The sequence below is a fragment of the Amblyraja radiata genome, chromosome 31, assembly GCF_010909765.2.
Source record: "Amblyraja radiata isolate CabotCenter1 chromosome 31, sAmbRad1.1.pri, whole genome shotgun sequence".
NCBI lineage: Eukaryota > Metazoa > Chordata > Chondrichthyes > Rajiformes > Rajidae > Amblyraja > Amblyraja radiata.
In genome coordinates, this window is record NC_045986.1 from 27,842,953 (window position 1) to 27,867,361 (window position 24,409).

The window sequence follows — 24,409 nt, forward strand, 5'->3', positions numbered from 1 at the left end:
CGACCAGCCAAGACCCGGTGTCAAGATCGCCCCGACAACGGAAGGTTCGAGTGCCCCGACCACGGGAGAACAGAGAAGGGAAGAAGATTTAACATGTTTTGCCTTCCATCACAGTGAGGAATGTGGGGGAGTTGCTGTGGTGGATGTTCATGTTAAAACATTATTTACATATCCTGTTCTTTCTTGGTGTGACTGTATGGCAAATCAAATTCCTCGTATGTTGCAAAACATACTTGGCTAATAAATGACTATTATGATTATATATGTATGAGGTCTGAGCTAAAGGTGAGAAACTAGAGGCATAGAGTTATACAACATGAACACTGGCCCTTCGGCCCAACTTGCCCACGCCGACCTACACGCCCCATCTCCACTAGTCCCACCTGCCTGCGTTTGGCCCATATCCCTCTAAACCTACCCTCTCCACGTACCTGTCTAAATATGACCAAGCAAAAATCCAACAAAGCAATTCACAGAACTAGTGTGTGGTTGTGCAATAAAGAAGCCTAGAGTTTAGCTGCAAGTTATTCTATGTCTGATGCTCATCAGTGGATGAGGTTGTTCTATCTCTTGTATTATTCTCTATTTATTACTGTCTCCCCATTGAATATGTTGTTATATTTAAGAGTAGCTAATAAAAAGTAAAGCACGAATTGTACTTTATGGGATGCCAGAAATATTTGAATTAGTGAATGCTCCCTGTGATCTGTGTTGCTTTGTATAATTGTCCACTTGAAGCATCTAAATTACATTGGCCACTAATTACAATTTTACATTGCAACACAAAATGTTATCAGATTCCTCGTTACTGTTAATAAAAAAGGCTCCTTTGAGAGGAAAAGGTGGCAATTTAAGGGGAAGAAACGGAGACAAGAAAGGACAAGTTAACACGGGGAGTAAAAAGAAAAAAATACAGAAAAAATGTACAGCGGGAAGTGTTTTTAAAGTGCAAAACAGGACTGGAAGTCAGTCTTTCAGGAAGTAGCTAGGCAGAATTATCTGGAAATAGATCTTTTTTGCTGGTTTGTCCAATCCACCATCTCTGGGGATTCACATGGAGGATGATTACAATGACTCTTATACTGGAGACCAAATAGATCCTGCAATATTTTTGCGTCCGGGTTCCCAGATATTTGTCATCTTGTGATCAGCTACTGCAGTAAAGATATTTTGTGGTTCTGGACCTTAAAGTGAGCACGAGTTAGATAATCGCATCCTTCTTAAACTTCTTAGCTGTTCCTGAGATATGGGTGACGTTCAGTGTTTATTGTCTCTCGCTTGCCCTTTGAGATGAAGATGAGCTTCTCAAACCTCCACAATGCATACGCTTCTCATTGGCATGTTATCTAAAAAGTTGTGGGAAATTGAACTACAAAGATTAAGCTTTCCATGTCCATCGGGATGGCCCAAGACTTGGAGAGGAACGTGAAGATGGTGCGGATTCCATTTGTGCGTTGCCCTTGTTCATTCAGAATTAGGTTATGATTGTCACATGTACTGAGATACAGTGAAAAGCTTTTGTTTGAGTGCTGGAAGCTATGGGGAGACATAGATCAGCCATGATTGAATGATGGAGTAGTCTTGATGGACTGAATGGCCTAATTCTACTCCTATCACTTATGTCCTTATGAGTGCTATTCAATCAAATCAGATAGTACCACACATGAAAGCAATCGAACCAAACACAAGTGCAACAATCTGAGCAAAGACAGAAATATCAAAGTGCAGAATATAGTTTCTTAGCATTGTAGTATAACAGTTCCAGAGGAAAGGTCCAATGTTTGTAATGAACTAGGTTGGAAAATTTGTACCTTACCTTATGGAAGAACCATTCAAAAGTCTGATAACAGAGAGCTTTAGTTTTAGACAAGACAGCATTAAAACAGGCCACTTGGCGCAGCGACCCATACACTAGATCTAGTCCTACACACTAGGGACAATTTACTGAAACCAATAAACCTACAAACCTGCTTGTCTTTGGTATGTGGGTGAAAACCCGGAGCACACAGAGAAACGGGGTACTGATTGGGGATGATCAGCCATGATCACATTGAATGGGATTGCTGGCTCGAAGGGCCGAATGGCCTACTCCTGCACCTATTGTCTATTGAGCACCAGTGGTGGAAGGAATGGGTGATTAAGATGGTGGATGTGAAGACTATTAAGAAAACCACTTTGTCGTGGTTAGTATTCTAACACACTTCTAGCTTTTACATTCAGGTTCCACCGGGAGCAGGAACAAAATTCTCTCTTGTTGAAATAGACTGAGTTGTATGATCCCAATCAGAGCAATAATGAAATATTTTCAATAAGATTAACAAGCATAAGCCAGTGGGGGGGAAACAAATCAGATGGTTTATGCTCTTGTTGGAAGATGCCCAATGTCAAGTAAAGACGGGGTCATGTTTGCCTCTGACCATTGTAATCATTAAATAGCCAGCTGATAACTTACTGTCATGACATGCCATTGTCAGCTGAGTGAGCAACCAGGGCAAGAAGGCTGGGAGAACTTCAAAAAGCAGCATGGAGCTTTCGGACTGAATGTTCTGCCTCTCCACTGTAAATACTGCCCATTATTCGACCGTATCTGACCAGTGTCCTTGTGTACACTAAGAAAACTGAAGGAAAATGCTACACACAAACACAACAGGAAGAAAAGACACAAAGTGCTGGAGTAACTCAACAGGTCAGGCAGCATCTCTGGAGAACATGTCTTTCTTTACTTTAAAAATCTTTATATTAATTTTTTTCAAAAACAAAACAACACAAACAATAATGATAACAGTGATATTGATACATAGGGATCAGGATTACATTAATAACGAGTATAACCTAAGTATGAGTCCAGTGTCAAAATATACATTGGGTATATACATTGGGACGACAGATGGCACAATGGGCTAAGTGTTCGGCTGGCAACCGGAAGGTAGCGGAGTGCATACTGTCGTTGTGTCCTTGGGCAAGACACTTCACCCACCTTTGCCTGTGTGTGTCCTTGGGTAAGACACTTCACCCACCTTTGCCTGTGTGTGTGGATGTAATTATGTGAAGCACTTTGGGGTCAATGCAAGTTGACTAAAAATGTGCTATATAAATAAAGAAATTTAATTTAATTTAGACCTCCCGGTCTCTGTGTAGATATAGTTAAGTGTTTAAAAGATGTCTCGGTGACGTTTCAAGTCAGAACCCATCTTCGGTCTGAAGAAATATCCTGGCCCAAAACGTCACCCATCCAAGTTCTCGAGATGCTACCTGACCCGCCGAATTACTCCAGCACTTTGCGTCTTTTTTTGAAGACCAGCTTTTGCGATTCCTTGTTTCTACAACGTAAAGGAAGAGTTTGCTGTGCATTGAAGGTGTTATTAAATTCCCAATGACATTCCTGAATCACAGAATAATAACTAGCACATATATGCTCTGCCTTGAGGCACACATCTGCAACTTTTATCACTGATCTTATCTCCTGTTCTCGGTTAATTTGCAGTGCTGTTTGATACCATGTGCAGGTCTATGAATTTTCTTGGACTTACAAGGAAACGGGCAGCAGATCGGGACATATTTGGAGAAAGGACAGAGAATTCAATTTAAGTCTCGTTCATCCAGTTCCAATCAAACAATAAGGTTAAAGTGTCTTACAATTATAGTTCTTGTGAGTTATTAAATAGTTATTAAATTAAATGGCAGATGAAATGAATCACAATTACTCATTGCTAACCTTTCTTAGGTATGTTAAAAGAAAATGATATTATTCGTAGCTCATGGACACATTAGGGGGGGGGGGGGCGTTCTTGTGTAAAGGGCCTGTCCCACTTGGCGATTATTTCGGCGACTGGCGGCATCATTGACTGACGTATCAGGTCACTGAAAGATTTGCGGCGTGATGACGTTTGACGCGCGGTGCTTTTTTCAAGTGTCGCAACATTTTTTTTTGTCGCCGCTGGATTTTGAAATGTTCAAAATATTTTGGAGACATTGATATGACGCCGGCAGTCGCCGAAAAAAATCGGCAAGTGGGACAGGCCCTTTACACAAGAACGCCCCCCCCCCCCTAATGTGTCCATGAGCTACGAATAATATCATTTTCTTTTAACATACCTAAGAAAGGTTAGCAATGAGTAATTGTGATTCATTTCATCTGCCATTTAATTTAATTGCATGACAAGGAGATGTCAGAAAATAATGTTACTTCGTAGGAAACACTTAACGAAAGTAACTTTCTAATGAGTTAAAATTGGAAGTTTTCAAGAGGTTTTTTTTTAGCCTATTTTTGACCTAATTGTTCTGTTTTCAGCTGAGTTAGTTATTTAATTCCATCCAGTAATTCCTCCTTCACTCCTACTCCCTGCACCCACCCATGCACGCCCTGTGCAGAAACATGTCTTAATTGATTTTTTTTTTACTCATCTGACCTGGTTTTATATTAATTTTTCAGCGCACAGAACAAAAGGACCTTGTAGTATATCAGACAAGTAGTTTACTGCTCAAATACATCGAAGCAGGGAACTTGGTAACAAGGAAATGTTCCAACATGTTTCCAGAAATGTAATTAAATCAAAAGCCATCATTGAGGCAAAGAAGAAGATATTGGAACAGATGATTTAAAGAATAGCGTAGTTAGTGTGTTTTAAGGAACAGCTTAGAAATGGAAAGATTGAGTGAGAAAATAGCAACCTTGCAGCTCAGCGAAGACCAGAAGCCTAGAAACTGAAAGGAGGAATATGAAAATGGCCTGCGTAGCTAATTTGTTTGGCCCTGCATGCTTGTGATGGCTTCCTTCTGTGCTAGTGCTGCAATTGTCAATGAATGTGTGATATCTGGGCAAAACAAAATGGTGGATGTCTTGGCCCAGCAACTAAGGACAGTGTAGGATTAAGGATGAAATGGTCATGAAGGAATTTTAATCGTGAGTCTAAGATGTTTGAAATTCCAGCCTTTCAGGACTAGCAGTCGGTGTAGATCAGGCAGTACAAGAGGGAGGAGATGGTTGGGCAAGATTGGGTGCAGGTTTGGATACACTCACAGAATCCTGTAAGATTAAGTTAATACCAGCTCAAAGGTGGGAAGTTATCCAGCTGGTTGGTTGGGAACTGAGGTAAGGATCTGAGTGATGGTTTGGAATCTTTTGTATTGTTTTAATACAGTCGCGTGTACTGAGATACAGTGAAACAAAAATAAAAGCATTTTGCTTAACCAGCTCTGTCATAGAGCTATGGAATCATAGAGCTATACAGCATGGGAAAGGCTCTTCAGCCCCTCATACATGCTGATCAAGTAGGCCCCATTTGCCTGCATTTGGCCCATATGTTTCTAAACCCATCCTATTCATATATATTGTTTCCACCAGTAGGGCCATAATTTGAAAACACACTTGCAGTGGGAAGGGCAGGAGGTGCAATGTTGATGGAGCTGGGCTCCATTGCCATCCAGATTAAACTTGACCTTATGGGGGGGGGGGGGGGAACTCCTTGATTATTGATTGATTATACCTTTAATAATCCTTTACAGGAAATTACAGTGCCACGACAGCTTCAAGACAGACATAACACCACACATTTCCTCAAATAGCTTCCATACTTAACAAGTTAAAATACAAGTTAAAATACAAGTTAAAATACAATTAATGAAAAATAGTGCAGTTATTTATGCGCATTATATAACCTTATAGCAGCTGGTAAACAGGACTTCCTGTGTCTCTCAGTTTTGCACATTGGTGCAATCAGTCTCTGACTGAAGATGCTGCTCTTGATCACCTTCAGGGCATGGAGTGGGTGAGTGGGGTTGGTCATTATTGAACCCATTTTGTTCAGAGTTCTGGCCTCTGCCACCTGCTGGACCGTTCGTTGCTCAGCCCCGACCACTGAGCCGGCCTTCCTGATCAGCTTGTCCAGTCTGTTTTTGTCCGCTATGCGGGCGCCATCTCCCCAACAGGCCACAGCAAAAAACAGAGCACTGGCCACCACTGAATGGTAGACACTGCACAGTAGGGGTTGGCAGATGTTAAATGACCTCAGCCTCCTTAAAAAATACAGTCGGCTTTGTCCCTTCCTGTACACCGCCTCCATATGACACTTCCAGTCCAGCTCACTGTCAAGCTGCACCCCAAGGTACCTGTGGTTAGCGACCACCTCCACCTCAGTGCCCTTAATGGTGATTGGTGTTGCTTGAGTCCTCCTCCTCCCCCTCCTGAAGTCCACAACTATCTCCTTGGTTTTTGTGGTGTTAAGATGGAGGTTATTGTGTGCACTCCACTCCACAAAGTTACTTATTATGTCTCTATACTCCTCCTCATTGCCCCCTTTAATGAGGCCGACAACAGCTGTGTCATCCGAAAATTTCTGCAAAAAGCAGCTGTTGGTGTTATATTGGAGATCCGCTGTGTAGATGGTAAACAGGAACGGAGCCAGCACAGTTCCTTGTGGAGCCCCTGTGCTGCTCAAGATGGTGCCCGAGACACTGTTCTGTAGGCGCACATACTGTGGTCTGAGGGAAAGGTAATCCAAACACCACAGTACCAGTGATGGATCCACTTTCATCTTCTCCATCTTCTCCCCTAGCAGTCGGGGCTGAATTGTGTTGAAGGCGCTTGAGAAGTCAAAAAATGTAATCCTTACAGATGCATTAGTAATCTCTGCCGTCCACAACCCCACATTAATCATCTCCTTCCCCACAATAATGGCTCGCCATCACCCCACTCCCTGCCTGTTGCCTTTTATCCCTCCCAGCTGCTGTTTCAGAGCAGCCTGCTTTCCAATCCACCCGGCGTGCAAGTCAGTTCCAAACTTGTAAAGAGTGCTGGAGTAACTCCGCAATTCAGACAGCATCTGCGACGGGACAACGACATTCCCTCCACTGATGCTGCCGAACATGCTGAGTAACTCCAGCACTTACCTCAGTGTTTTGTTCGAGATTCCAGCATCTGCATCTCCTTGTGTCTCCAAGCTTATCATACAGGTTCACCAGTAAATTGGAGAAGACCTTCATTTCCGATCCATTAACTGTAAACCACGCTAATAGGATATCATCAAGGGCAACTTGTATTTGAAAAAGAGGGGATAAAGGTACATATTTTCACAGGTGCTGGGGCTTGGTGTAAGGGGCATGATCATACTATTGACTGCAAATTTTCCTAGACATTGGGCTGGTGTAACAGATAAATTCAGCCCTCAAAGGATTGCAAGCACGAGTCATTGGGTACTGTTCATGCAAGAACACTGACATTTTGTTTTTCAAAATGATAATTTATCTCTCATTCCTCTCAAAAATCATGTATTACCTCTCCAGGTCCATAAGTGGCTGTGTTCCTGATATCAGACCACAGATTGGCTCTCCCATGGAAATGACTCACTCGGGGTGGCATGGTGGCAAAGTGGTAGAGTTGCTGCCTTACAGCGCCAGAGACCCGGGTTCGATCCCAACTACGGGTGGTGTCTCTGCAGAGTTTGTACGTTCTGCCCGTGACCGCGTGGGTTTTCTCCGGGATCTCCGGTTTCCTCCCACACGCCAAAGACATGCAAGGTTTGTAGGTTAATTGGCTTGGTATAATTGTAAATGGTCCCTAGTGTATGCAGGAAAGTGCTAGTGTAGGGGTCCACTCGGTGGGCCGAAGGGCCTGTTTCCTCACCATATCTCCAAACTAAACTAAACTAAACAAGTGATGCTGTTCCCAAATATTTGAACTTTATTTAGCATTATACTTCAAAAAGAGACCCAATCTCCGCCTCAAGTGAATATAAGACATTTGGACAGGTACATAGATAGGAAATGTTTAGAGGGATGTGGGCCAAACGTTGACTAGTGGGACTAGGGTAGATGTGGCACCTTGGTCGACATGGGCAAGCTGGGCCAAAGGGCCTGTTTTCGTGCTGTATGGCGCTACGACTCTAAGATACTATTCCAGGAGTATCAGTTGATATTTATACCTCTTGTCAAAATCAAACGCATCTCATCTGAATATTATTATATTTCTGATTAGAGTCATCGAGTCATAGAGTGATACAGCGTGGAAACAGGCCCTTTGGCCCAACTTGCCCAACTTGCCCACACCGGCCAACAATGTCCCAGCTACATTATTCCCACCTCCCAGGTTTGGCCCATATCCCTCCAAACCTGTCCATCTACCTGTCTAGCTGTTCCTTAAATATTGGGATAGTCCCAGCCTCAACCACCTCCTCTGGCAGCTTGTTCCATACATCCACCACCATTTGTGTGAAATAGTTACCCCTCAGGTTCCTATTAAATCTTTTCCCCTTCACTTTCAACCTATGTCCTCTGGTCCTTGATTCCCCTACTCTTGGCCAGAGACTCTTGGCAAAATGCTCAAATCTTATCTGTACCCTTTCAAGCTTGATTATGGAAACATGTAGTCCACATTAGCTGCTTTGTTTCCTACATTTCTACACATGCTCAAATAAAAATGGCTATCAATGGTTTGGGATGCTGAACCGGTGAAAACTCCAGCAATAAATATATTTACGCTATCTTGCAAAATCCAATGATTTAACTTAATACAGGAAAATATGATGACGTAATTGAGGTATGTGTGCTAAACAATCCGATTCTGTGATTTGACACAATCTGCTACATTTGTCCAATTACACTAATCCCAATCATGAACGCTTCTGAACCTGTAAGTGTTTCTTTACCTGCCACCTGTCTCTCTGTATAATTTAGTCAAGTTAAATCATTGGATGTCACACAGGCCACTGAGTGCTGGAGTAACTCAACGGATCAGGCAGCGTCTCTGGAGAATATGGACAGGTGATGTTTCGGGTCAGGACCCTTCTTCAGACTGATCCCCCACCCCTCTCTGTCCCCATCATCCCCCCCGCGCAGTAGCTCCCCGAGCCTCCCTCCGCCACCTCTGACCCAGCCCTCACCCACGTTGTCTTCTCACCATCCCACCTGTCGGATGCAGAACAGACAGCCCTAAGCAGAGATCTTAGCTTTGTACCCCACACCTCCACGAGTTCTAGGCCCACCATGACGTACAGCTCTTCTTCCATCATCTCTGCCTCTGGGCCTTGGTCTGTGGGAGGGGGGGGGGATCCTCATCTCCCAGTAATGATCCCTTCTCCCATCTCCTACATTCCATCTCCTCTTGGACCCCCCACACCTGCCAGCCTTCGACCATCTCTGGACCTGTATATTTCCAACAGCGGGCACGACATCAATGGTCTTGACATCTCCGCTTCCCCCACAAGCTCCAATCTCACCCCCTCCACCCGTTCAACAACAATCCCATCACTGCTGTTAAACACCAGTCTGAAGAAGGGTCCCGACCCGAAACGTCACCAATCCGTGTTCTCCAGTGATGCTGCCTGGACTGGCTGAGTTACTCCATCACTCTGTATCCTTTTTGTGTAAACCAGCATTTGCAGTTCATTGTTTTGAAACTAAAACCCTGGAATCAGTGAAGAAAGTGTTACATTTTGCAATAGGAGATAGGCTGCTTCAGTTAGGGACAAATCAAGGATGAACAAAATAAACCTTCCATCCATCATAACCTTCCGAGTTATCTGTACCTCAGACAGACTCTCCTCCCACTCCCTCCCTCACTGAAATGCGATCCTCCTCAGGAATGCGAATGCCGGTAGCGCATTGACAGTTTCATTTCCAGTACACGTCGTTATACTGTGACTTTGTTGATTTGACGGCTAATTCCTTCTGCAAGCACGCATCACTCATCGGGGCAGCTGGATCCCTCAGATATAATTGCAGTGAACTATGACTGGTGGCTTCCCACTCCCAGCTCACATTTTTCAGCTGCTTCAGGATGGGGGAACGAGACAAGAAGGCAGCATCTGTCTTCTGATCGTTTCACAGATTGGCCTCAGCCATGTGTTGTTCTGGCTGGTGTCCCTTGAATTTAATTTACCCTTTTGATTTTAAATGGCAATCTTCAGGCAGCATCCAGCTATGTTGCACATAATTGCATTTGGCACAAACCTGTTTCTGCATGTCCTCTATATTTAATCTACCCCCTCATTCACACTTGCAGGTTTTCAGTACCCCCCCCCCCCCCCCCCCCCCCCCCCCCCCCCCCCCCCCCCCCCCCCACCTCCCCGATGCAAGTCTCCCTCCTTGTTCACTCTCATTGTGGGACGACAGATGGCACAATGGGCTAAGTGTTCGGCTGGCGACCGGAAGGTAGCCGGTTCGAATCCCGTTTGGAGTGCATACTGTCGTTGTGTCCTTGGGCAAAGACACTTCACCCACCTTTGCCTGTGTGTGAATGTGTGTGAGTGATTGGTGGTGGTCGGAGGGGCCGTAGGCGCAGATTGGCAGCCACGCTTCCGTCAGTCTGCCCCAGGGCAGCTGTGGCTACAGAAGTAGCTTACCACCACCGAGTGTGACTGAGGAGTGAATGAATAATGCGATGTAAAGCGCCTTGAGTATTAGAAAGGCGCTATATAAATCCCATCCATTATTATTATTATTATTGTTTTCCAGTTAACCCCGCACTATAACTCTGAACTTCTCATCCAACTCCTCGCCACAAATCCCATGTACAGACATATTTTTCTTGCCTCTTGCTCATTGACAGATCTAATCTGCCCAGTAACTGTCTGGTTTTCAGTTCCCAAGGATCTTTAGTTTAGAGATGCAGCATGGATTCAGTCCCTTCAGCCCACCAAGCCTACACCAACCAGGGTTGACTGCGCTGGGTCCTAGTGCCAGTCCCCCTAACCCATGTAACCTCAGTGGCTGTTCCACTGGGTCTTCCCCCATCCCCCTCAAACTATGTGACCCCAGCTCTTCCCCACCCACACTACAGTCTTCATGCCCCCCCCCCTCCTCCCTGACCCCCCACCACCCCCCCCCCCCCACCAGACATGTCTCCTCCCCTTCTCATCTCTCCCTCAGCCCTCGGGCTCCTCCTCTTCCTCTCTCCTTTCTTACCCCCCCCCCCCCCCCCCCACCCCACATCAGTCTGAAGAAGGGTTTCGGCCCGAAACGTTGCCTATTTCCTTCGCTCCATGCAAAGAGTTGAACAATCTCCACTATAGGAAATAGGCAACGTTTCGGGCCGAAACCCAAAGGGTTTCGTCCCGAAACGGTGCCTATTTCCTTTGCTCCACATAGATGCTGCTGCACCCGCTGAGTTTCTCCAGCACTTTTGTCTACCTACACCAACCATTGATCACCTGTTCACACCAGTTCTATGTTATCCCCCTTTTGTTGAACCCACTCCCTACACACCAGGGGCCCCTCTCACCTTAAACCTATGCTCTCTACTCTTGGAAATGTCCACTATTTCCTACTGTTGGTAAAGGAGGCTGTAAGCATTGACAAAGTATTTGTGGAGCACTAGGACAAAACTATGGCCAATGGATTTACAACAAGTGTGTGTGTGTGAAGTGTGTTACAATGAGCGTGCGAAGCCATCCATTTTGATCCAAGTGTTAAAATAGGTGGAGGCTGCTGTACATGTCCAGGTTACAAGGATGAGGATTATAGGCACTTTAGTCAAAGACTTCAAAAGTTCGTAAGGTTTTACTGGACATTCTCAAAAAAACATACTTGCAATTTACTGCAGAAGACTATGGGGCTGTCCCACTGCACGAGCTAATTCAAGAGTTCTCCCGAGTTTCCCCTGATACGAACTCGGAGAATTACGGTAATAGCCGCACGTAGGTACTCGGGGCTCTGGTGGACATTTTTAAACCTGTTGAAAAATGTTCCCGAGCTTACCGCGTTTCCTGAGTACCTGCCGTTAGTGTTACGAGCCGCTAAGAGACGTCCCCGAGCTCCGACGTACCCGCTACGTACATTCTACGTGCTTACCACGAGTTTGATTTTTTTAAACTCGGGAGAGCTCTTGGATTACCTCGTACAGTGGGACAGCCCCTTAATGTCTCCGTGCATTAGCCCATATAACCATTATACATTGTGACTGTCAATTTATCTAATGTCTGCGATCTCAGAGGCCAGCAGAAAGTGCTGACGTTCAGACAATTTGCAGAGCCTACAATGCGTGTACTGGCGATAAAAGCAGAAACACTGTGGCAAAGTCCTGATAGAAGAAGAATTAATGTATTGTTTAACTTCAGTCAGTAGTCTCGGAGAAGAAGATGCCAACAAAATTCTGTTGTGATCCTTCCAGCCTTGCATCATTTACTGGCCGATTCTTTTTCAACAGAAGGGAAGCTCTGACTGGTATCAATGCAGTAGACTTAATAGACAATAGACAATAGGTGCAGGAGTAGGCCATTCGGCCCTTCGAGCCAGCACCGCCATTCAATGTGATCACGGCTGATCATCCACAATCAGTACCCCGTTCCTGCCTTCTCTCCATATCCCTTAACTCCGCTATCCATAAGAGCCCTACCGAGCTCTCTCTTGAAAGCATCCAGAGAACCAGCCTCCACCGCCCTCTGAGGCAGAGAATTCCACACACTCACCACTCTCTGTGAGAAAAAGTTTTTCCTCGTCTCCGTTCTAAATGGCTTACCACTTATTCTTAAACTATGGCCCCTGGTTCTGGACCCCCCCCCCCCCCCCCTAGCATTGGGAACATGTTTCCTGCCTCAAGCGTGTCCAAACCCTTAATAACCTTATATGTTTCAATAAGATACCCTCTCATCCTTCTAAATTCCAGAGTATACAAGCCCAGCCGCTCCAATCTATCAACATATGACAGTCCTGCCATCCCGGGAATTAACCTCGTTACCGTACGCTGCACTCCCCTCTATAGCAAGAATGTCCTTCCTCAAGTTTGGAGACCAAAACTGCACACAATTCTACAGGTGTGGTCTCACTAGTCCCCTGTACAACTGCAGGAGGACCAAGGGATAGTGGCAAAGCAAAGAGGTATTTGAGACTGTGAACATACTGGAATTAGTATTGATTTAATGCTTACTATGTTCTGTTGTTCTGAAGCAAAGCAAGAATTTCATTTTCCTATTAATACAATAAAATTCAGTGAGTGTAGACTGAACTCCCCTCTCCCCTCCCAGTCTACACTCACTGAATCCATCCCTGTGAGGTTGGATCTGGAAGCGGACCAATACATCTGTAAATAAAACTGAACAACTCAGACGTCTTTTCATTTGCACAAGTGATTTTATCGTATTAATTTTAATATATTAATGTTTAAAACCCATGCATTGAAGGAAGAATATTTTACAGCCCATCTGTGGTCCCTAACCCCAACCCTAACCAGGCGTCACCCACAGGCCAGCATACGTCAGCGTGTGACAGGGAACAAGACTTGATGAGACGCCCAGATGGCCCCTGGATTTTTGAACATTCCAAAATCCTGGGGTGGCAGGGAGACACCGCTCGTCACTACATGCGTCACCACGCGTCACGACCCCACCAACACGCGACCACTTCTTTTCAGGCTGCTTCCTAAAATGTCACCTAAGTGGGACAGGCCCTTTAGTGTGCGGGGATTGCTGGCCAGTGCGGACTCGGTGGGCCGATGTGCCTGTTTCCATGTTCTATCTCTAAACTAAACTAAACCAAGCAAACATACCCTCCTCACACACAACCTCCTGCACAGCGTGCTTCCCACACACACATCCCAGATCACTAATATAATTATTTACTGTGCACACACACACACACACACACACACACACACACACACACACACACACACACACACACACACACACACACACACACACACACACACACACACACACACACACACACACACACACACACACTGATTTCTGTATCTTCTGCCTTATTTTTCCCTGCAGAGATTATCCGGGTGAGAAAGCTGAGAGCGTTAGACATCACAGCAAGCAGCTTCCGCTTGCTCTGGCCCAGGCTGCTAAGTGGCAACACCGGCTACTATTTGATCGAGTACAGTCCGGACACAGATTCCCACCAGAAGAAGTCGTGGAAGACAGTCACTGCAGACGAAACAAGCGTGGTTCTGAGACAGCTGCTTCCAGAGACCACCTACAAAGTGAAACTCACCCCAATGAACTCCAACCACAACAAGCACCTTGCGACACAAGTAACTACATTGGAAGGTGAGTTCTGACTGATGCTGTGGCGTGAGTTACCTGTAATCGATAGGGCAGGGCACGAGAACATGAGTAATCTGCCACATGACATGATCTTTAACACACACCGCTGCATCTGTGTGCTGATCTCAGCAAGGAGGCAGGAAGGATTTGTCTTTGGTCCGCTGTTCTACATGGAACCATCCCAACTATAACAAGATGTGACTTCTTATCTGCGTTCCCTTTCGCTCTGCCCATATTTTGTTCAGGGAGAAGTGTGTTCAATGGGTTTTGTAACAATGCAGAGCTGTAACCAGTAGATGTGTGGAACCAGTGGATGTGTGGCCGCTGCCTCACAGTGGCAGGTATTCCGAGTCGAACCTGACCACGGGAGCTGTCTGTCCGTACGGACTTTGTACGTTCTCCCTGTGATCGCATGGGTTTTCTCCAGATCATAAGGAATAGGAGTAGAATTAGGCCATTCGGCCCATCAAGTCTGCTCTGCCATTCAATCATGGCTGATCTATCTCTCCCTCTATTCTCTTACCTTCTCCCCATAATCTCTGACACCCGTACTAATCACAAATCTCTCTCTGGATGCTTTCAAGAGAGAGCTAGATAGGGCTCTTAAAAATAGCAGAGTCAGGGGATATGGGGAGAAGGCAGGAACGGGGTACTGATTTGGGATGATCAGCCATGATCACATTGAATGGCGAGTGCTGGCACGAAGGGCCGAATGGCCTACTCCTGCACCTATTGTCTATTGTCTAAATCTATCTATCTCTGCCTTAAAACCGGTGCTCCGGTTTCCTCCCACATTCCAAAGACTTACGGGTTTGTAGGGTTAATTGGCCATTGGTAAATTGTGTAGGATGGTGCCGGTGTGTGCACTTGTGTGGGGATTTTTTGCACCAATTTAATTGTACAAAATGAACTGAAACTAGTTTTGCGTTGTGTGACTGCAGAGGAGACCAGCCCACAGGTGGTGCTAATTTCCGAGTCGCAGCCAAGGAGCTTTCATGTCAGCTGGGCGCCAACGCCAGCCAGCGTGGCTTCTTACGAGGTTCTATACGGAATCCTGCCGGGAGGCGAAACCAACTTGCTGACCGTCAGCGGCGACCAGAACACCACCGTAGTGGACGGCTTGGAGCCCAACACCACCTACTTGGTCACCGTGTCAGCCATGTACCAATCGGGCAGGACAGAAGCACTGTCGGCCAAAGCTTGCACTCAACATGGTAAGAAGCTTTGAAATAGTAATAATAATAATAATAATGGATGGGATTTATATAGCGCCTTTCTAATACTCAAGGCGCTTTACATCGCATTATTCATTCACTCCTCAGTCACACTCGGTGGTGGTAAGCTACTTCTGTAGCCACAGCTGCCCTGGGGCAGACTGACGGAAGCGTGGCTGCCAATCTGCGCCTACGGCCCCTCCAACCACCACCAATCACTCACACACATTCACACACAGGCAAAGGTGGGTGAAGTGTCTTGCCCAAGGACACAACGACAGTATGCACTCCAAGCGGGATTCGAACCGGCTACCCTCCGGTTGCCAGCCGAACACTTAGCCCATTGTGCCATCTGTCGTCCCAAATAGCACCCCTGGCACTTTATAAGGTAGACTTCTTCTTCTTGCGTGTGGTGTGCACAGCCTAAAGTTGTAGGGCAACCTGTTCTATTTGATCTTATTTGATTGTGCACGCCGGGTTGATTGCACTCGTCGAAACAGGGCGGACCACCTGAAGGTTGCAACCTCCCTCCCCAATAAGGTAGACAAAAATGCTGGAGAAACTCAGCGGGTGAGGCACCATCTATGGAGCGAAGGAATGGGTGATGTTTCAGGTCAAGACCCTTGAAGGAATGGGTGACGTTTCGGGCCGAAACTCAAAGGAAATAGGTAACGTTTCGGGCCGAAACCCTTCCGGGTTTCGGCCCGAAACGTTGCCTATTTCCTTCGCTTCATAGATGCTGCTGCACCCGTTGAGTTTCTCCAAAATGTCACCCATTCCTTCAAGGGTCTTGACCTGAAACATCACCCATTCCTTCGCTCCATAGATGCTGCCTCACCCGCTGAGTTTCTCCAGCATTTTTGTCTACCTTCGATTGTTCCAGCATCTGCAGTTCCTTCTTAAACATGACACATTATATGTCAGTCTGTCAGAAATCAGCCTGATCGGATGTTCACTCACCAACCATGTAGATACCAGCCAAACACACACACACACTCCCATCTTGACACACTAACCCACACATAATTATGATCCAGGCTTTAGACATTTGCATGCAAAGTTATCACCAAAGAGGTGGCACGGTGGCTTGGCATTGCTGCCTCACAGCGCCAGAGACCCGAGTTGTCCAGAACCAGGGGCCACAGTTTAACAATAAGGGGTAAGCCATTTATAGACAATAGGTGCAGGAGTAGGCCATTTGGCCCTTCGAGCCAGCACCGCCATTCAATGTGATCATGGCTGATCATCCCCAATCAGTACCCCGTTCCTGCCTTCTCCCCATAGCCCCTGACTCCGCTATTTTTAAGAGCCCTATCTAGCTCTCTCTTGAAAGCATCCAGAGAACCTACCTCCACCGCCCTCTGAGGCAGAGAATTCCACAGACGGAGATGAGGAAACACTTTTTCCACACAGAGTTGTGAGTCTGTGGAATTCTCTGCCTCAGAGGGCGGTGGAGGCCGGTTCTCTGGATACTTTCAAGAGAGAGTTAGATAGGGCTCTTAGAGATAGCGGAATCAGGGGATATGGGGAGAAGGCAGGAACGGGGTACTGATTGGGGATGATCAGCCATGATCACATTGAATGGCGGTGCTGGCTCGAAGGGCCAAATGGCCTACTCCTGCACCTATTGTCTATTGAGTTCAATCCTGACTACGGCTGCTGTCTGTACGGAGTTTGCACGTTCTCCCCATGACCTGCGTGGATTTTTTTTCCGAGATCTTCGGATTCCTTCCACACTCCAAAGACCTACAGGTTTATAGGTTAATTGGCTTGGTGTAAATGTAAACTGTCCCTAGTGTGTGTAGGATAGTGTTCATGTGCGGGGATCGCTGGTCGGCACGGACTTGGTGGACAGAAGGGCCTGTTTCCGCGCTGTATCACTAAACTAAACTAAACCGATTCTTAATCATTAGATTGATTCCCACTGATTGTGAATCTCTGCAGTAAATGACCCATAGATGTAATAGTGATGGAATAGTACATGCAAAATGACAAATAGAGTGTGATTGAGTGTTCAAATGGAGCATTCACAGCAGGTGAAATTGTGAGATTGCTTTTAATGAAGAAGCATTAGAAGAGATTCCTGATCGATGTTAGACACAAAATGCTGTAGTAACTCAGCGGGACAGACAGCATCTCTGGAGAGAAGGAATGGGTGACGTTTCAGACAGCCAGATAGATATCTTAGTTTAAGTGTAATCTTTCAGCTTGAAAATTACCACTTATAGGAAGATAGTGTTCCTGGAATAGAATGCAGAGCCCCTTTTTTTCCCAGAAAGAAGACTTGTGTGTCATTTGGAATGCTCTAGTTTCAATTCCATATAAGTCGTTAAGTATCGAGTCGTGAAACCACAGAGCACAGAAACCGGCCCTACAGCCCAACTCGTCCACGCTGACCAAGGGCACTGAGTCTCCTGCCCAGAGTAGGGGCATCGAGAACCAGAGGCATAGGGGGTCTTAGATGAGGGGGGAAATACTTTACAGGAATCTGAGGGGTAACTTTTTCGCACAAAGGGTGGTGGGTGTATGGAACAAGCCAGAGCAGGGATTATAGTGATGTTTAAGAAACAATTAGGCAGGTACATGGATGGGACAGGTTTAGAGGTATATGGGCCAAATGCAGGCAATTAGGACTAGTGTAGATGGGGCATGTATGTCGGCGTTGGGCCGAATGGCCTGTTTCCATGCTGTAATGACTCTATGACCAAGATGCCCATCCAACCTAGTCTTATTTGGCCCACATCCCTCCAAACCTTTCCTATCCATGTACCTGTCCAAGTCTTTTAAATGTTGTTATTGTACCTGCCTGATGTAGTGAAATTGTACATTTGTGCAGAAGCACAGAAAACCAGATTTAAGTTTAGGTTTATTATTGTCAAGTGTACTGATGTAAGTAAGTCAATTCAAACTCGTGTACAATAGTCAGAGCAGTGGCACAGTGGAGGAGTTACAGCCTCACAGAGCCAAAGGCCCCGGTTCGATCCTGACTACAGGTGTGGTCTGTGTAGAGTTTGTACGTTCTCCACGCAGGTTTTCTCTGGGTGCTCCAGTTTCCTCCCACATCCCAAAAGACGTGCAAGTTTGTAGGTTCATTGACTTCAGTAAAAATTGACCCTGCTGTGTAGGATAGCGTTAGTGTGTGGGGTGAACGCTGGTCGGAGTGGACTCGGTGGGCTGAAGGGCCTGTTTCCACGCTGTTAATCTAAAGTCTAAAGGGAAAGATACAGAGTGCAGAATATAGTTCTTAGCATAGTAGTGCATCAGTTCCATTGACAAAGTCCAATGTCTGCGGTGGACAAAAGTGCTGGAGAAACTCGGCGGGTGCAGCAGCATCTATGGAGCGAAGGAAATAGGCAACGTTTCGGGCCGAAACCCTTCCGGGTTTCGGCCCGAAACGTTACCTATTTCCTTTGAGTTTCGGCCCGAAACGTTGCCTATTTCCTTCGCTCCATAGATGCTGCTGCACCCGCTGAGTTTCTCCAGCACTTTTGTCTACCTTCGATTTTCCAGCATCTGCGGTTCCTTCTTAAACACAAAGTCCAATGTCTGCAATGGGGTAGAGGTGAATCGGACAGTACCCTAGCTTTTGGAAGGATTTAATGCTCCCAGTAAAAGCATTGAAGTTATAATGTTATGCGTTACTAATCTTAGATTTTATCTACAATGCCAGATGATTTTTGTTCACTCTATTTTTGAACAGTGAGCGACGAGGATTACAAACTGAAGCTGATTAATATCAGTCCCACCGGCATGGCGGCATTGTGGGACCCTGCAAGAGGCAAGGTGCTGCACTACAGTGTACGGTGCCCGCGGCAGAGAAGTAAGTAAGTTAATTGGCCAAGTATTCACATACAAGGAATTTGCCTTGGTGCTCCGCCCACAAGTAACGACTAACGAGTAGCAAGGAGCCCGCCCGTGAGGACTGTCCCAGCGCGCGCTGCTGCTAACTGATCTTATTCCGGGGACCGAACACCGGGTCTGTGTGAAGGCGGTGTACACAAACAGGGCAGGGAGAGCCTTATGCAGGATGGTACGCACACCTCAACAGCCAGGTAGGTAACCCTGTTGAGAAAGGATGGCTTGCCAAGCCGAGGATGATGCCAGGACTAGAGGGATTCTTCTTCTTCTTCTTTCATGTGACGTGCACAGCCTAAAGCTGTTGGACAACTTGTTCTATTTGATCTTCCGTTTGTGCACGTCGAGTTGATTGCATTAGTCGAAACAGGGCGGACCACGTGAAGGTTGCAATCTTCCACCCCGACTAGAGGGCTTGAGCTAAGGGGAGTGGTTAGGTAGGCTGGGACTCTATTCCTTGGAGCTCGGCCTTGAAGATGAGGGGTGATCTTATACACCTCTGTACAAAATCATGAGAGGAATAGATCGGGTAGATGCACAGAGTCGCTTGCCCAGAGCAGGGGAATCGAGGACCAGAGGACGTAGATTTAAGGTGAGGGGGGAAACATTTAATAGGAATCTGAGGGGTTTTTCACACAATGGGTGGTGGGTGTATGGAACAAGCTGCCAGAGGAGGTAGATGAGGCAGGGACTATCCCAACGTTTAAGCAACATTTGGACAGGTACATGGATAGGACGGGGTTGGAGAGATATGGAGCAAGCATGGGCAGGTGGGACTAGTGTAGTTGGACATGTTGGCTGATGTAGGCATTGGGCTGTTTCCACACTCTATGACTCTAAGCCTGTCCTTTTAACCATTCGAGATGTACATAATAATTAATTTTTTCCAACATACGAGCAATTTGATTTGCCATAGTCATACCAAGAAAGAGCAACAAGACACCCAAATAAATATTTTAACATGAGCATCCACCACAGCGACCCCCACATTCCTCACTGTGATGGAAGGCAAAACATGTTCAATCTCCCTCCTTCTTTGTTCTCCCGCGGTTGGGGCACTCGAACCCTCCGTTGTCGGGGCGATGTTGGCTCCCGCAGCCAGCGGTCGAGCCCTCCGCATCGGGGCGATCAAGCTCCCGCATCGGGGGGGGATTCTCAGCTCCCCGCACCGGGCGATCGGACCCCGAGTCGGGGCTGGTCGCACCTCTTGCGGCTTAGAGCTTCCCGACATCAGTCTCTACCTGAGACTGCGAGCTCCTCGATGGTGAAATCTGCAGGCCACGGTGGGAGCGTCGATCCCAGGCAAGGGATCGCAGGCTCCGATGGCAAGTCCACGGCCCCGCGGTGGGGCTCAAAATCAGTCTCGAGCAAGGTCGCCAACTCCACGATGTTAGGCCGCAGAGCGACCGGAGATACGATCCGGAAAACAATCGCATCTCCGGCAAGGTTAAGAGATTGAGGAAAAGTTTCCCCCGACCCCCTCCCCCACCCCCTCCCTCACCCCCCACATAAAACAAACCAGAGAGCGTTAACTCATACTTTAAAAACACACTAAAAATAACAAAGACGTAAAGACAGACAGACTGTTGGCGAGGCTGCCATTTGCTGATGGCGCCATCCTGTTTTGAGTTAGCATTGTTTGAGTCTGGGTTATTCGTTCTTCTTCCAAAGCTGTACTTTAGTCTTCAACCATTTGCAGAGGCACAGAATAAGAATTGCACATTGACCTGGACCATAAATACAATGACATCCATTATATAATGTAATTATAATGACATATCTGGAATATTGAAATGTTATTCACGATGGAGTAAGAAGATTAGTGGGACAGGTGTTTTTAATAAGTGAGTTACAATATTGCAGGGTCGATTGGAGCCTTAGGGGAATTATTTTTTGATTTGTGAATTAGGATTTCAGAAGGCATGACATAAATGATTAAGTTGGAGTATTACAGAAACGGATTTTACTGAGTTAGATCGGTTCTCGGGGATTTGAGGTACAAAACAGATTAATTTCACTTTGAACAGCGAGTTCTAAAGTCAGCAACTAAACTTATTGATGTCTGTCCCACCAGGTCGTTATTGGTAATCCTAGGATAAAACAGCAACAAACATTTGCAAAACAAAAAAATATATAATGAAGACGCTAGAAACCTTTTAAAAACAACAGAAAATGTTAGCAATATTTAGCATGTTTAAGAAAGAACTGCAGATGCTGGAAAAATCGAAGGTAGACAAAAAATGCTGGAGAAACTCAGTGGGTGAGGCAGCATCTATGGAGAGAAGGAATAGGCGACGTTTCGGGTTGAGACCCTCCTTCAGACTGATGTCAGTGGGGGGGGGTCATCAGTCTGAAGAAGGTTCTCGACCTGCAACGTCGCCCATTCCTTCTCTCCAGGAATATTTAGCAAGTCAGACAGCATCTGTGGAGAGAAAACCCCCCCAAAGTTAATGTTAAAGGCACGTCTCGCAGTGGTTCTAGGTTACCGTCTTCTCATCAGAATCAACAGATGTTTGAAATCAAACGTGTTAAGTTAAAGATAACAGGTGTGGAAACGCAAGGAACTGCAGATGCTGGAATCTTGAACATAGCACAAAGTGCAGGAGGAACTCAGCAGATTAGGCAGCATCTGGAGAGGGAATGTGGAGAGGCAATGTTTAGGGTCGGGAGCCTTCTCCAGACTCCTGGTGGAGGGGTTGGTGGAGACGGGGAGTGGAGACGACAAGGGACATATCTGTGTGTGGGTGGAGAACAAGGCATACAGGATGACACAGATGATGGTGGTGTTTGCTGAGAGAGGGTGGCACAGGCTTGCGACTGATCTGTCCGGAGGAGATGAATGGAAATGCAGTGAAGAAAAGAATATATAACTTGGAACTGAGTTACAAAATACTGCAGTTGATGGAAATCTGAAATAAAAGAGCATCCTTTCAGCAGGTTAGGCAGCAAATGTGGAGAGATCAAAAATGAATTCATGTTACTGCCATCGTTCATAGCAGACTCCATCACCACTTCTGTTATTCAGACTCTCTGGCATGGATTCTGCTGACTGGTTAGCACTCAACAAAAGCTTTTCACTGTACCTCGGTACACGTGACAATAAACTAAACTCAATCAATTGGGGGAAAAAATGTAAGTGGTTGCTTGGCATATTTCCCTCAGTCCCCTCTATCAATGATTGATTGATTGATTGATTGATTATTTTAATGAATAAATTAGGGCACCTGACAGGAAAAATGGATACAAGTTTGAATGCAAGAGATAGGGATTTGCATCTGAACAACTTTTGCTTATCTTTCATTAGGATGTGAGTCATTAGCAACTATTCCTAACGCTTGTCTCCTTTCCTTCCTCAGATAGTTTATCACCTGACAACCAATCAACCAATTCATTCTGCGCTCCAAAGTACCAGAGCTGCCAAAACGGATGAATAATTCCTCAAGATAATGGAGAGCTGTGAAACTACAGGAGGATTTGCAACAAATAAAAAAAACCTCATGAGATGTTAAAAGCTAGCATTCCTAAAAATCTCTTCACAGTTTACTTGTAGAATTCGTTGATGGGCAGTTAAAATGGTGTAAATCCCTGATCTACTATGATTCCAGCCTCTGACAAAGCACAACTTTTCCCTCGTCAAGCGTGATAATCTGGAACAGTACTCGTTGTACAGAGTTTGTGGGAATTTTTTGTCCCGGAGATGCCTTAATAACACTATGTCGCTTTTTTTTCTCACATTCCTACTGAACGGAGCCAAGATCCATGCGGTTGTGATATTTCCAAGATGCTACCCCACTTCTGCGAATCGAACAGCGAAACTGTGGCTCTCGAGCAGCTGGTGTATCTCACTGTTGGCACCCGTGCCGTGGTGAGATTTGTTTAAGTGCAATTGCCAAAATTGGAGAACAGCTCTACCCTTAAAGGGTTGTGTTGCAAGAGTCAGTACAAGAGGTCGTTTCACGCCCACTGTGGTTCCATATACCTTTTAGCTTTTTATTTAAAGGATTTGCATCGGGGGGGGAAAAGGTCTCTTGAAATGCTAATCTGGTACTGAACATTGACCAAGATCCCAGATTTAATCCCAGTTCTTAAAGAGAGAGGAGTACGTGTGTGTGGGACAGGGAGAGCTGCAGGTGGTTTGTGTGCCTCAAGGGGATGAAATATCAATCAGGTTCTTCTTGGTGTGTATGTGTGTGTGTGTGTGTGTGTGTCCATACGTATGTGTGTGTAAAGTGAGTCAAAGTGACAACATAGACTTCTGAGACAAAGTAAACTATGAGATCTTGTCTATCGTCATGGAGAAAAAGCATCCCGATAGCTAAAGCAAACTTTGCTAAATATGTGCATGTGTTTTTTGTGTTATGAGATAGACAACGTGGTCATGTGATATCTTCACTGGTTTGTTCAGCAACTGCCTAATCCTCTTAGAATGCTGTGTAAATGTAGCAGTTTATATATTTGGTTTCTATGCACAATTACATGTGTGCAGTTCACGCATTAAATTAAATGTAAATGTGAATGTAAATGTGTTACCAAAGTAATGATTCCACTGTCGATTAGACTGCAATGTGTGTATTTTGAAAACGGTTCTGCTTTTCAATAACCTTACGTTTCTCACCACTATTGATGGAGATGGCAAATATAATGTTGACCTGACCTGCTCGTGCAGCTGGAATTGGTACTTTTTCTGAAATGCATTAATTATAAGAGTATATTCTACACATTGTGAATATTGTAAGGGGCATCCCAAGTAATATAAATAGCTTAGAGAACCCTTCATACAGGACATCACTGTTAAAACTGGCCTAATATTCAATTTCTCTAGAAAAAAAGTCATCTGTACTTCATCATTCATACGTTCATGAATTCATAAGTGATAGGAGCAGAATTAGGCCATTCAGCCCAACAAGTCTACTCCGCCATTCAATCATAGCTGATCTATATTTACTTCTCAACCCCATTCTCCTGCCTTCTCTCCATAACCCTTGACAGCTGTACTAATCAAGAATCTATCTATCTATCTATCTATCTCGGCCTTAAAAATATCCATTGACTTTGCCTCCACAGCCTTCTGTAGCAATGGATTTCACAGATTCACCACCCTCTGACTAAAGAAATTCCTCCCCATCCCCTTATTAAAGGAGCGTCCTTCAATTCTGTGGCTATGACCTCCAGTCCTAGACTCTCCCACTAGTGGAAACATCCTCTCCACATCCACATGATCCATATAAGAACTTCCTCCCTTAAATTATCAGGAGTAATTTATTAACTAAAAATGTACTCATAAGGAACATTGGTCCATTTTTTGCAGAATAGATATTACGACAAAGTAACCTATTTCAAAACAGCTTTTGATTT

General features: G+C 45.5%; 1 protein-coding gene across 2 annotated transcripts in view; it reads left to right on the plus strand.

Annotated features, from left to right (window-relative positions):
• Window positions 1-23,575, plus strand: part of vwa1 (von Willebrand factor A domain containing 1) — a 35,392-nt gene extending 11,817 nt beyond the window's left edge. The window contains exons 3-6 of one of the 2 annotated variants that reach the window (XM_033048308.1): window positions 13,710-13,988; window positions 14,927-15,199; window positions 18,900-19,019; window positions 22,411-23,575. In XM_033048308.1, the coding sequence (XP_032904199.1) occupies window positions 13,710-13,988; window positions 14,927-15,199; window positions 18,900-19,019; window positions 22,411-22,484 (746 nt within the window). In that variant the 3' untranslated portion in view covers window positions 22,485-23,575. Of the gene's footprint in view, window positions 1-13,709; window positions 13,989-14,926; window positions 15,200-18,899; window positions 19,020-19,103; window positions 19,232-22,410 lie in introns of those variants that run through there. The other variant, XM_033048309.1, reaches the window with a different exon arrangement.
• The last annotated feature ends 834 nt before the right edge of the window (window positions 23,576-24,409 follow it).